General features: G+C 41.3%; 1 protein-coding gene across 1 annotated transcript in view; it reads right to left on the minus strand.

The window, feature by feature from the left end:
- SULF1 (sulfatase 1) overlaps positions 1-15,139 on the minus strand; it is a 130,750-nt gene that overhangs the window by 32,353 nt on the left and 83,258 nt on the right. Inside the window, exons 7-8 of the mRNA XM_034067644.1 lie at positions 10,232-10,383; positions 8,022-8,191 (exon numbers count right to left, since the gene is read on the minus strand). Coding sequence (XP_033923535.1) covers positions 8,022-8,191; positions 10,232-10,383 — 322 coding nt within the window. The remainder of the gene's footprint in view (positions 1-8,021; positions 8,192-10,231; positions 10,384-15,139) is intronic.

Below are 15,139 nucleotides of genomic sequence, written 5' to 3' on the forward strand. Positions count from 1 at the left end.
GAGGAGCCTCCTCCACATAATGGATAGTCTCTAAAAGCAGCACTCAAGGGTTTAGCAGGGCGGTTAAAACCTTTCACAGACACTTTCCAAATGCATTGTGAATTTTCTGGGTGAGAAATGCAGTAGGCAGAGAGTGAGTAGAATTTTCCTCCCAGACACTTCAAGGAACAGGACCTTCTGAGAAATACCCAGTGCAGTGGCTGATGGAGAAATGTGACACAGGGGTCCAAAGTAAAGGAGAAAGAGTACTAAGGAAGAGACAGAAAGGAATCCAGATCACCTATATTCCCTGCAGACCCCTTTTGTTGTGCCTTGCAGAAATCCACCAGAACAGCACTACTTGCCTGGCACAAGATCTGACATTGCCTTCAGATTTGTCTACCGTTTTGTGTGTAAAATAAACAAACAAACCCAACAGAGGTGAATTCTGGGGAGAATATTGCTGATTTTTGAAAACCTTTCCAAGCAGACAGACATCTTCCCTGTCAGTGATAACTGTTTATCACAACATTTTTTCTTGAAGCAGTTGGAGATATCAACTAAATGTTCAACTGTTATAAGACATTGAAAGTCTGTCACAGTTTCTATTCTTCCATTTTTGGGAACAACTTTACTGTGTATTGACAATCACTGCTGTAAAGTAACATCGACATCTACATTTCCTTGATTCCTCTTTGCACTGTGAATACAAGATTGCAGATGTGTCTTCTATTGCCTCTTCTCACTATTGCCTCTTTTCAGTAATGGAGCCTATCTTGTCTTAAGCCCATTTTGTTGATCCATGATTAGCAGACAATGCCAGGTATCCCATTATTTTCAGGTTACCCATGGTCCGTAAATCTGGCAAGGAGCTACTGCTCACCTGCCTTTTGATCTTTGCTGGCTGCTCTGAGTAGCTCTCAGATGCTGCCCCAGAGTGCAGTTTCTGATTTCAAGGTCATTCTTGCTAGTTGATCAGCAAATAGTAAAGCACTTAAAATTCTGAATGTGTGCCCAGAGACTGACTGAGAGTTCATTTTACACATTACAAAAATAGATACATGAAAAAGTGCTCCACCTCATGTAACTCTGTTCTAAAAACATACTACACGAATATTAAATTTGTAGAGAGGGTAAGTACTGAGAGAGCAAATGATTAGTTTACTAAAAAGGTACAGTATTTAGCATTCATACAGGCTATACTAGCTTGGACTGATCTAGATCGCTCAGTTGCTCACTTACATTTGTCCAACACATACCGTGTGGAACGTACTACACAGAGACTTCCTGAAATTCCATCATTGGGCAGGATACTAGAACATGCCAGGTTCATAAAATTTCAAATTGCTGCCCGTAGTTTAACAAACAAACAAACAAAAAAATCCAAATACTTAACAACAACTGCTGAACCCAGTCAGGCACTTTTCCATAAACACGTGCTCAGTATGATAACAATAAATAAACCCTGAGATTTCATAACCATTTACTTACGTGAATACATTTACAGAGAAATCATCCCATTTCATGTGCACATTTGCAAAAAAACAAAAAAGCAAATTAATATTGTCCTTCTCTAGGCCTTAGATTACAGTATCCTCAGGAAAGTAACAACTTGTGGTTTGGGTTCTTAATGTCTCAATATCAACGTGTATTATTTTTTTCATACTACACCATGGAAATTGCACTTCCTGTCTCTTTACCACCTGTTAAACTGCAAGAGGAAAGCCCCCAGTGGTGATATTAAGTGTTCTGTAGGTTATAGAAGGAGTAAATAGCTGTAAGTACTAGTGCACTTTTCTCTTTAAAGAAAGATTCACCATGAGATCTATCATTTGTTTATCTGTAAGCATCAGTTCAAGCAGATAATTAAAGTTATAACGAGAGGAAAGAAACTATATTAGCACTCAGCTTTGTGGCCTGAATCCAAAAGGCCTCAATACCCTTTAGTTACATGAACAATCAGCATTTCATATCACACATTTTAATTACTCTGACAACATATTTGTATTTAAATTTTAACTTCAAAATAGAGAATGCATCTTATTTGGCTTCTAAGACATCACAATAACTTCAAGTTTGACAAGAAATAAAAAATCCTAAATAGCACAAAAGAATGGATGTTTACACTTGAGGACCTATTGAAATGGGGTCCCCAAACAGCAAATCATTTAGGAATTATTTAGATTATCTTTTACTAGTAACTGAACTGCTTTTTGTGTGAATTCCATGAATCAAATGGAATACAATCCTTCTGCAAATCATTATTACAAAAAGGTATTTTACAAGTTAAGCAAAGAATGGGAGATTCGGCTTGGCTAATTCTGTTTACACAGTTGTGGTATCTGTGTGGAAAAGAAATAAAGAAGAGTACAGCATGTTTCAAAAGCTCCCAGAATTCAGTGCAACTTTAAATTAACACTTGCTTTCTAAAAATTTGATCTAAATCTATACATGTTCCTTATAGATGGGTTAATGTGGAAAGAAACAAGGTTGTTTACAAACATTTGTTCAATTGTTCACACTAAAAATCTGTATTTGCCTCTATTTACAATCTCCTAATTCCCTCCTGTTCCTATTCAACAAAAGAAAATCCTGCTCACAAAAATACTGCCTAAAAATGTTGGTTTTGATTAATTCCATAGAGCTCTCGGGGGTTTTTATCCCAAAGTGTTTGGCTAATCTTCTGTTTGGATTGGGAATCCTCCAGTTAGTGAAAATAATACAGTACTTGTACACCCCAGGAATATTTTCATTTCATGAAAATAGAAGTCAACAAATCTTTAAAATAATATCCATGCTAAAACTCATTGTTAAAATTAATCAGCCTCGTTCAAAATTAACACCTATATTATTCCTTGAGATATGATGAACAAACATTACATCAGTGATCATATTTCTTCCGAAAAAGGGTAAATAAACAAAGGAAGCAAATCCTTGGTTTCCAGGGAAAGTAGACTTCCAGGCTTCGACAATGTTCTTGGAAAGCAGGAAGCCTTGGTTCTGGGCAGAATTAAAAGTCAAAAAAACATGATCAGTGGCATGGTCAGTATTAATGTGAAGTTGAATTTCATCATTCTTGGTCTATTTTTTCAGCCTTTTAAGTGGAGAATCTTTGAAACCCAGGGATATTTATATATTTGGGGATGTGAGGTATGAAAGTTTCACTCCTGAAGTGTAAACAACTGCTATATTTCACAATAAAGAAGAAAAAAGTTGCTACCCGTTAAATATAACACCTTTTTATTTTAGGAATAGATATTTGCTGCTGATACAGAAGTTAATTGTGTAACTAGAATCTTACTGTATTTCTGTATCACACTATTTCTTCTAGCCCTGTACACTGGTAATGGTGTGTGCAATGATTTTGATCATAAATCTCTAAGCTGGGACTCCAAGTAGGCCTCAGGCCAGCAGTGACAACACAGACTAATACATGAAGATTTATGACTGATTCAAATGTACGATCCCACTCTAATGAGTAAGTAAGTGCCCACATTACAAGAAGTACCATCATAACTGGTGGCTGTGTGAGGCTCAGACTCAGCAATTAGAAGGCATCCTGAATGCAGCCATCCTCACACCCCAAATTCACAGTTAAGACTGTGAATGGGCATGCAGAGGTGCAACAGAACTGTTCTGCATGCTTCATTACTGCAAACACATGGCTACAGCCAGACGTGGTCAATCAACACCCTTCACAGTATCTTTAAATATAAAGCTTTGCCTCTTGAATTATCTACATTTTCTCACATTATCTTGGAAAACTTTCCAGTCTCTTCCAAGATACCACTTGTAGCTGCTCCTCCTTAGATTTTCAGCTTGGCAGCAGTATAACTTCCAGTCTATCTAATCTGGCTGTCAGTCCTCCTGCCAGCCCAAGGATCTTTAACTCAGCACAAACATCAGTGTTCCAGATTTCCATTTTTTACATTCTTCAGTAAACCTGCCTCCCACAGATTTTTGCTTCTAATGTTTGCTTCACAGTTTATAAACAGCTTAGGTATGATTCACAGTTCCCCCAAGACTGGTTCACACTTGAAGGTAAAGGGAAGCTAAAGTGCCTGAGGCGCTGAACACAACTGGGAATTTAGGTTTTCATTAGACCATCTTTTTGGGTCAGTGCTTTCCCGCTCAGCTGTCCGATGGAACAAGATTGCCCTTTAACAGCTGCCAGGGACACCTAGAGAGCCATTTCTTGTGTCATAACTTCATATTTAGCAATATTTCTAAAGGTCTACCAACCCTATTCCCCCACAGATGATGTTCATTACCACAGCAAAAACATAGGTATTGCTTTCATCTAGTACATCTTCTCAAATCCCATTTTCTTCCACAGAAATGGTTTCTAGAGCCACAGCTAGAGTACATGCATTAGTATGATTTCTTTTCAGAAAATATATCCTTCATTTTGGTGATAGTAGCCAGGATAAATTTTCAGAAATATTTTTAGGTGTCACAAATAAGACATATTTAAGGTGGGAGAGTGAGAGAGAGAATGGATGCTTAAAAACAGTAGAGTGTCTGCTGCTTCCAGGATGATGTAGTGTGTGTTTCATGTTAAACTGGAGCTAATGAGAATTAGCAGGAACCACTTAAAATTAATGATTAAGCAGTGTATACATCATTACCTTTCTTGTCCTTGCAAGGCTCTTCATGCCACTCAAGCAGGCTGTTTTTGCTGAGGAGGACATGACTGTAAGGTTACACTGCTTTGCAATTCTTGCTTTTCTTTTTGTCTTTGGTGATTTTTCATAGATCTTACAGACTTCGCTGCTGCTTTCATTTAATTTTCTTCTTTCCACATTGTTAAGTGGGGAAATGAGACCAACAGACGCCCACATTTGAGGGCAGAAATACTCTCTCTGAACTGGAGCATTTCCTGCTGTGGCTGCTCCCCTCTTCATATGTGCAAATGGAAAACTTCTCCTAAACAAATATTTTATTTGTGTTTGGGTTTGTTTGTTTGTTTTATTTATAAAGGCAATATTTCAATCACATGACAGGTACTTTACCAGCAAAGAAACATTGCCTAATTTAAGGGTCTGCTTCAGCTACTGTCCTTTTAAGCAAAACTTCCCCTCACAAGTGGCTGACAGGCTATCTTAATCCTTGGTTTGTAGGTATAACCTTCCATCTCAGTTTGTAAAGCCAGCAAGCAGCTTTTGACCTGGTTTCCCTTCTTTGTTGGAGGTAGGCGTTACAGTAACACGATATAGCAACTACATTTTTAAAAACAAAATCCAGGGTCAGATGGCTGCCACCCGAGGTCAGAAAGAAATGGATTGAAATGTTGCTTGACCACCAAGGAAGAAAACCTAAGGGTTAAACGTTCAAATTATACAAACCTTGGCAGGAGAGATTTTATTGTTCTTGTGCTGTTTTCACAGGGAACACAGAATATTTCCATGAGAACTAAACTTCCTATATCTTTTAGAGCATGTTGCTAATATTTTTTTGCTAGGGAAATCAGTTACTTGGAGGCCTCAGCCACACAGATTGGCAGTTTATCTTCAATTTGTCTCATTTCTTAGTCTGCAGACACATGCAGTCAGTCAATGAAAGAAGAAACACAAAACAACCCAGCAAGGATCTCTTAAGGTCATGAGAGAAAAAAACTCTTTGCAAGAGGGTTGCCAAAAAATCAACAACACCAGAAGACAAGAAGCAGCACAGCTGAGTCTCATATTCTGGGTATTCTCACAAGCAGCCTAGCAGGGAAAGGTATTCAGACCCCAGTAGTGCACGCAAATAAAAATTAAAGTATTGAAATGAAACTAAGCCTGCAAACAGATAACTAGGATCTTTACTTGATATTTGCAGATAGCATCCAACCTGTAAGGTGGAGAGGGTGTTATGATTTTGGATGCTAACTAAACCCTTGGTTCTAGCAGCACGAGCTAGAAAACAAGTAGGCTGAAAACACAAAGCATTAGAAAGTGCCAGGAGCATGATAAACCCATGCAAGTTCCTACAAGCACTCTTTTATCAGAGGACACTGAGCATGGAGCCTAAAATGAGCTGCTTTGGCCTGAGGAGAGGTAGGGTGAGATACAATGATTCAGTGCTTTTCTTCCAGACACAGTCCCCACAGCTAAGCGGAAACAGTTTCAATTCTACCCTCCTGAATGATGGATAGTCCCCCAGCAGACAGGATGGCTTGCCTGAGGCCAGGCAATCTGTGCCACTAAATGGGAAGCAATCTGTTGAACAGAGCGACAACAAATAGATATAACTCTCTTCCTATGAAAAGGGGTGATTGAAAGAAGACATGGGAGAGGTCCATTAAATTTGATGTAGTGACTTTCATTATTCTTCACAAGATGGGAAGCAGGGGAGACCCTGCATGGGCAAGCTCCAGGTTAGAAGGAAAGAAAAGGCAGTCCTTTGTCCCCAGTATACAGAGTGACACTGTGGAACTTGTGGCCACAAGATGTGGGGCTGCCACTGCAGTTCAAATAGTGATCAGACTGGTACAGAGGGAACGGGGCACAGTGGCCTGATGCTTTGCCTGAACTGGTAATATTCAGAAGCTGGAAAAACAGGGAAAATTAATCTCTCCCAGTTTTTTTGTGAGGTTTTGTCTGTCTGAGTGTTGTCTCCCCCCTCCTCAAACAAACCCTGCTGCCTTCTGCTGAATCACATTAAGTCAGGATCCTGAGTTAGAAAGTTCTTTCATACAACCCAATGTGGCAGGTTTTGTGCGTTCATGTCTGTCTTATTTTACCTTTTGGATATAAAAAGGTGATAATAATTCTTCAGCATGATTACCTGAGAACCAGTTTAAAGTGAATATACACAAACTTGAATCTCATCACTTCTGTACACAGGTAGAAATTATCCTGAACATCTAAATAGCTATGAGACACTGCTGGCTGGTTTGCTTTACTTGCAAAGTCTAGACTCAGGAATGTGGGATCATTGAGAATATAGGATAAGAAAAATACAGTTAAGTATGTAAGGTCAGGGAAAGTGGCACATCTAGAAAGTAGCAGCCAATAGGAAGGCAAAAAAGTACAAAGTAACAAATATTTAACCATGTGCCATGAACAATGTCTTTCTGGCCATAACTGGTGATGAGTTTATGCATGCAGTTTATGCAGTGACTACTACTCCTTGCAATTTTAAAGTAGTTAATATAACTACAAAAAACATTCCCTAGTGTGAGCTAGAATGTCCAAAAGGCAATTTGTAGATCAAAGAGGTTTTTCACTGTGAGATGAAGGTGATTCCTCCTCATTCTCAGAGGTCAAATCAATGTACAGTACAGGTAAAGTATTTTATTAGTGTGGAAAGAGGTGCAAAGACATCTCTTAAGCACAAATGGAAAAAGTGGTCTATGTGCCCATGGTAGACAGAAAGGCAATGGAAAGCTTCCATAACACCTCACTATGAGGAAAAGGACCCAGAATATGCTTAAGAGGGTATTAAGCAAGATGTGGAATCCAGGACTATCTACAGATTTTTACCCAGAGTTGGTTTAAGTTCTAGAAACAAAATGAGGAATTCTTCGAAAATTACTGTTGTAGCTAAGTGACCAGAAAAGATTAAGTATATTTAATTTAAAACTGCAGTCTTTAAAAGGCTATTTTGGGAATCTGCTGGCATCTAGTCTAAAAACAAATCTGCTGCACTCAAAAGCTACGAAAGGGTGTTTTTACTCAGTGTATTCACTTAGTTAGAGCCCAGGAAGCACATATCTTAGAGGAAGATGAAGGAAGTAATATCTTTCCAACAGATCCTGACCTGCATCTACATATTTTCAGGGTATTGTAAGAAGCTGCCCTTACAAAGCCAAATACTGACCTTTTAATCTCCCACAACTTCCCAGGAGGAAAAGAGCTTCTCTTTGCTTTAATAATGGCCAGAGCTGTCACTCTTCTCCCAGAGAGGAGCAAGCACAGCAAGAGAAACAAGCAAACACTTGCTGCTTACTGTGCGTTTCTTATATTTGAATTCTCTGTTCCTGCAACATCTCCATAAACAAGTATCTCACAAGAAGCAGCTACAAGGAGTGGGTCTGGCAGCATGTGAATTTGACTTACATATGCTGTGAAGCATTGGGGTAGAGCTCTGAGAACTGTGGTGCCGAATCCTCAGGGCCATGGGGCGCAGCGTGGCTGATGACCATCATTATGGGCCTATGGGGATATATCCTCTTAGACATTCTGAAGTAATTAATGCTCTCATTAGTGATTAGGTCTGTGAAGTAGTCCTGGAACATATGATTAACACAAAGCAAAAGTTACAAAGTGCAAGATTAATTAGATCACATACTATCATGTTATTATGCTATTTTCAAGCCCTCATTAAAGCTCAGATCAGGAAGTAAAAACGTACCATCAAAGAGATGTATGATTCAAGGGAGCATAGGGGAGACTGTGCAGTAATGACTTTCTTAAGCTGGCGATGCCACATAAAATGAGACAGTATTTTGCAAATCAGATACAACAGAAGGCATTAAGTAAAAATGATTACCAGATTTTGTAATATAATGCTAGGTAACATTTAAAAATAACAGACTATACTGACAAAGATATGATTTTTGAATTTCACTGAAAAAAACACTTTCACAAGGTAATGGCTCCTAACTGCAAGAGATCATTGACGCTTGCATTGGTTTTCTGTTTACATAAACATTTCTTGCCCACATTTTGTTCAGAGTGTACTTTTATGTATGTACAAAGTGGAAGAAAGCTACAACAGGCAGCAGACTGCAAAAATCTTTACCAAAGAAGTTGCAAAAACCAATGCAGGGAGCAGTTGAATTCCTGCAGGCTCTGTTAATTGTGCAACTTTAAGAAGTGCAGCTGCTGAGATTAAGGTTGTGACTCGCTAATAAACTGGCTTAACCCACAGCCAAGGTGGCAAATGGAAGCCTACGAGGGGAAGGGAGGAAATGGAGCTAAGAAAAAAAGATGAAAACTTAAATTAAACCACCTGCCACCTTGGAGTATTCACTGTTGGCCTGGAGGTCTAGCGCGAGCTTCATTGAGAAAGTGCTGAGACAATGTTTGTAATTTCAAGCACTTCCAGGCATGACTAATCTTATGTTGTGGATTCAAGGCCCCGAACAGCTGCAAAAGCAGAGCCTGAGGGACAAGGTCTGTGCCGCATGTCAGTACTAGGACAAGCCAACCAGCTGTGACCTCCATGCTTGCCCATTCCCTGTCCCCCCTGCCCCTTCCCCTCTCCTGTAGCATGCTTGGAGCACACCCAGTAGCCCTTGCTGCTACAGTCTCTGCAAGGATATGGAAGAGACAGTGAGTCACCTTTTGGTTTCCACTTTTGGTTTTCAATGAATGTGAGGCACCAGGGTTGTGATAATTTCTGGGTTTGTGGGCTGTTCAAGCGAAATGTCTGTATGACTGTTCTCCAAAAGCATTTACTCCCCTCCTATTTCCCTATTTATTCTAGCTACATACACAGGGTGTGTAAGGAATGTATAACTAACCAATATTCATTATTTTTTTTTTACTTTATATAAATATATAATAATGTGATTTCTACATGTGGGGAAATCAGAAGCAGGCATTGCAAACTTCCAATAAAATCTCATTACATGGGTCAGAAACCACAGCTGCAACATCTGTATCATCTTCCGTAAGCTGCAGTCTGAGGAAATTCCAGATTGCTTTCTCCAGGCTGGAAAGTCTGTGATCTGCACTCCTAAGCCTTTCTGAGAAACTTCACGGCAGTGGGCAGGTCACCTTGGCATACTTTCCAAACTTTGTCAAGAGCATAAACAAGCTCTAAAGTTTTCCAATGGCTGTATTCTCGTGCTTATCTTTTCTCATAGTCACACCCAGAGTCTGACAACAAAGGCTGACAGCCTTTTTTTGGTGTCCACTGTATAATGGAAAACAACATTAACCAAGGTCTCTTATGTAGGTAGTAACTGAAAACAGTCAGTTCCGTTCAGATTTCAGTAGTGCAAGGAACACAATTATTTTGGGGAAAGGTCTTTATTTACTATTTGCTTCTGCCACCGAACCATCACTTTCTAGCAGAGGGAGGAGGAAGGGAGAAAGGAAGGGTTGAATCACCAGGCTCTACTGAAGAGCCTTTGTAAACTTTCTTCCATTGTGTGATTAATATTCTTATGTGGAAATTGATCTGCTGTGACATGGAGAGAAAATGACATCTCAATTTTGTGGTTTTAATTGGTTAATTAATTAATTATGTAGTTAATAAATTATCTGAAAGCTATCTTAATATGGATTAATGATGTGGCATTTATGTGTCTGGAAAGTACCTTTGCATAATCAAATCCATGCTTCTCTTTGTTACCATTGCGAGAAATGGTGTAATTATAGAAGCGAGAATTCTTCACTAATCCAACCCACTCTCTCCACCCAGGAGGGATGTAGCTGCCATTGTATTCATTGAGGTATTTTCCAAAAAAAGCTGTGAAGGTAAAAAAAAAAAGAAAAAAGAACACACACACACACATGAGGCTTTGCAATCCAAGACACAGTCTGCATCAAAAGCATGTATGAATGAAGATAAAATGTGTTATAATGAGTCAGAGTTGCTTTATCAAAAATGTTCCTTTTATACCTGAGGGTTTTGAAATTAAAATTAAGTTATTTCCAGAGCTTTTATGAGAGTTGAAAGCCTTCGTGACTCTTAATCTTTTGGAATCTAGTGCTCACACGAAACATTTTCAGGTTTCTTTTTTTTAGAATAAGTATGTTTCTCTTGGTTTCCACTTGAAAATGGAATAAAAACGCAGTGCCCAGAGGAAACATCTGAGAAACACCTTGTGGTTTTAAGCAAGTTCTGTGATGTTTTGGAGCTGTTTCTGACTTTTGAAAGTTTGGTCTTGGCAGCCTGGCTGCATTTGCTGGTTTGATAAAAGGCCTGGGAAGTCCAGATCTGCATCACATGGGCCGTGTTTGGGTAGAGCAAGAGGGAATACCCACCCTGCTTTGCTGCCACAGCTTCTCTAAAGCAAAACTAATGAAGAGATGAACACTTGGAGGTCAAGCACCTCTGCCTGGCGTGTCAAGCTAAGTGTACTTTTTTCCATTAGCTCCAGGTAACAAGTCAGAACCCACCCAGACAGAACCTTTCAGCTTTTGCTGTTGAGCCCAGGAGGGTTTGCGGGTTATCCTGCCAATTGCTCTAGAAGGAAGTAAAAAAAAAAAACAATATCATGGTGCAGAGGGCTCCCAGCTATCTTGGAGTTGTGAATTGGTTATGCCAAAGATGCACAGACACCAAAAGCCAGGCAATTGGCTTTGGGAGGGAAGATTAATGCTGGCATGGCACCCTGGCAACTACAGCCGCTTTGCTTATAGGGACAGATGGGTATGAAAGCTCTTTAGCTACTTGTGTATAGTCTTTGGCCTGGGTAAAATAGTCAGTTTGGATGGCTCTACCCTGGTTTTCCACTGCCTGGGAAGTGTGGTGACAAAACACCTGACAGAGCCTTCAACTTGGGTTTTTAGGGATTTATTAGCTCCAGCTCTGTTGCAGTAAGTTAATGGGGTGTCTGAGTAACTCCATTCTGCATTTTCTTGTGGTTTAGAATCATAGAATCACAGAATAGTTAGGGTTGGAAAGCACCTTAAAATCATCTAGTTACAATCCCCCTGCCATGGGCAGGGACACCTCACACTAAAGCATGCCATGCAAGGTTTCATCCAGCCTTGCCTTGAACAAAGACAGGGATGGAGCATTCACAGCTTCCCTGGACAGCCCATTCCAGTGCCTCACCACCCTAACAGTAAAGAATTTCTTCCTTATGTCCAATCTAAACCTCCCTTGTTTAAGTTTTCACCCATTACCCCTTGTCCTGTCACTAGAGTCCCTAACAAAGAGTCCCTCCCCAGCATCCCTATAGGCCCCTTTCAGATACTGGAAGGCTGCTATGAGGTCTCCACGCAGCCTTCTCTTCTCCAGGCTGAACAGCCCCAGCTTTCTCAGCCTGTCTTCATATGGGAGGTGCTCCAGTCCCCTGATCATCCTCGTGGCCCTCCTCTGGACTTGTTCTAACAGTTCCATGTCCTTTTTATGTTGAGGACACCAGAACTGCACACAATACTCCAAGGGAGGTTGCACAAGAGCAGAGTAGAGGGGCAGGATCACCTCCTTCGACCTGCTGGTCATGCTCCTTTTCATGCAACCCAGCTTTCTGGGCTGTGAGCACAGACTGAAGCCAGCTCATGTTCATTTTCTCATCAACCAACACCCCCAAGTCCTTCTCCACAGGGCTGCTCTGAATCTCTTCTCTGCCCAACCTGTAGCTGTGCCTGGGATTGCTCCGACCCAGGTCTAGGACCTTGAACTTGTCATGGTTAAACTTCATAAGGTTGGCATCAGCCCACCTCACAAGCGTGTTAAGGTCCCTCTGGATGGCATTCCTTCGCTCCAACGTATCAACCGAACCACACAGCTTGGTGTCATCAGCAAACTTGCTAAGGGTGCACTCAATCCCGCTGTCCGTGTCACCGACTAAGCTATTAAACAAGACCAGTCCCAACACTGATCCCTGAGGGACACCACTCGTTACTGGTCTCCAGCCGGACATTGAACCATTGACAACTCTTTGCATGAGGCCATTCAGCCAGTTCTTTATCCACCGAGTGGTCCACCTATCAAATTGATGTCTCTCCAATTTAGAGACAAGGATGTCGTGTAGGACAGTGTCAAACACTTTGCACAAGTCCAGGCAGATGTCATCAACTGCTCTACCCCTGTCTGTCAGTTCTGTAGCCCCATCATAGAAGGCCACCAAATTGGTCAGGCAAGATTTCCCCTTAGTGAAGCCAGGCTGGCTGTCAGCAAGCACCTTGTTGTTTTTCATGTACCTTAGCATGCCTTCCAGGAGAATCTGCTCCAAGATTTTGCCAGGCACAGAGGTGAGACTGACTGGTCTGTAATTCCCCGGGTCATCCATTTTCCCCTTCTTGAAAAAGGGGGTTATATTTCCCTTTTTCCAGTCACTGAGAATTTTACCTGACTGCCATGGTTTTTCAAATATGATGGCCAGTGACTTAGCAACTTCATTTGCCAGCTCCTTCAGGACCCGTGGATGGATTTCATCATTTCCCATGGACTTCTGTAAGTTCAGGTTTTTAAGATCTTGAACCAGATCCTCTCCTATGGTGGGTCCAGGGTCTTCAATCTCACAGTCCCTGCATCTGCCTTCCAAGACTTGGATGGTGCGGTCAGAGCCTTTTTCAGTGAAGACTAAGGCTAAGAAGTTATTCAGAACCTCAACCTTCTCCAAATCCTGTGTAGCCAGTTCTCCCGATAGCTTCTGGAGGGGGCCTACATTGTTCCTATTCTGTGTTTTATCCGCTACATACATATAGTATCCCTTCCTGTTATCTTTAACATCCCTAGCCAAGTTTAATTCTAACTGGGCCTTAGCTTCTCTAACCTGGTCTCTAGCTTCCCAGACATCCCTGTATTCATCCCAGGCCACTTGTTCTTGCTTCCACCTTTTATAACCCTCTTTTCTCCTTTGAATTTTCCTCAGCAGCTCCTTATCCATCCAAGGAGGTCTCCTGGCCCTCCTGCTACACTTCCTTCTACCTGGGATGCAACACTCCTGAGCTCAAGAACCTGGAAAGTCAGCTGTGACAACATTTCTGCTGGGTGTGCCCCAGCAGTCAGGACAAAGGTACTCACAAAATGAGACACCCCTGGATAGGAAGGAATGAGAGACCTCTCCCTTTCCAGGGACAGAGCTCCTCTGGGTGATAGCTGCCCATCTCTCTGCACCTCTCATGGTGGACAGCCCCCTCACTGACAGCCCTGGCTCAGCCAGCCAGGCCTGACTGCAGAGAGATGATATTGCCTGGGCACTGGGACAAACATCAAGCCCCCACACTTCTTTAGTACTAGGAAATGAAGTCACTTTGGAAAACCTTGCATTCAACCTAGACACGTTCAGTTTAACCAAAAACGCACATTTTTGGAAGGGCTTAAATAAAGCAGATCTGATTGATGTGGGCATGGTGAACTTCCTGGGAAAACTGGTGGAAAAATCAGGATGTTCATAATTAAGACTTGACTGAGGCAACATAAATATGGTGCAAGCAAACCATATAACTGCCAAATGTCACTAACCAGAGGTTACGGTCATTTAGAATGTTACTTTCCTATACCACTTGGAATGTGACATATAAACAAATCCTACAGATACTAGACCAGGCTTCCAGCTCTTCCTCCCGCAGCTACCAAGAAAGCAAGCCAGCCCATCTCCTTTTTTCTCTGGAGGCCAAACAGAAGTCATGAAGCTTGAGGTGAAGAGGGTGAATGTGGGGAGAGAATATGTACCCAGCTCTGTTGCCTGCTGGAATGGAAACCATACCTCTCCTTGAAGGCAGCCAAACTGGGTTAAACTCTCAGGGAGTCAGATGTCCAGGGAAAGTGTAAGGATAAATGCTGAAACACTGTGAGATGGGAAGCCAAGGAAATTGTAGAAAGGGAAGACAGAGACAACAGTGAAGAAAAGTATGGGAAAGTGATATGATCAAGACAAAGGAAGCATTACCAAGCCAAACAAAATCAAGGACAGTCTGTGGTTATAGCGGAGATCTGAGGTCAGCCCTCCTGAATGCCATCCCAGATCCACCAGCAGCTACTACGTGACCTTGAGGAACCTCCGCATGCTGTACTCCTCTCTAAGGGACTCTACTGCCAACCAACCTCCCACAAAGATCAGAGTTTTTTAGGCTGTGAAATTGAAGTAATGGCAATTTATCATGTAGAATGGTTTGATAGCACCACCTATAATTAACATTGACTAATCCAGAGACCTGAACTCTCCTATTTACAGTCTTGCCAAACTTCAATCATTAGTGATGATAAGTTTCCATGCTATCTGACTCAGGCTATATTTTGCTCTGTGGAACGTTTTAGCTGAACAGTTCAGCAATTTCCAAGAAAAAGGCTAGGGAAAAATAAATGGATTTGACCATTTAAAAATCACTGGCAAACTTTTCTTTAAGCATTGTTAGTATCTGCAGGTTTTGATGTAGTGTCTTTGCAAATAAGAGGGCTGGCTATGAGCATGTCTCAAAATGGCCAAGCTGTGATAGCAGACAGACAATAGCACACAGATGGTCAGGAAAGACTAACTACAGCTTCGCAGTTTAATGTCACTATAGGTTGTTCCTTTATGGACCTGAAAAAGTCCCCACACTTT

This window comes from Melopsittacus undulatus, chromosome 1, assembly GCF_012275295.1.
Source record: "Melopsittacus undulatus isolate bMelUnd1 chromosome 1, bMelUnd1.mat.Z, whole genome shotgun sequence".
NCBI classification, from domain to species: Eukaryota; Metazoa; Chordata; class Aves; order Psittaciformes; family Psittaculidae; genus Melopsittacus; species Melopsittacus undulatus.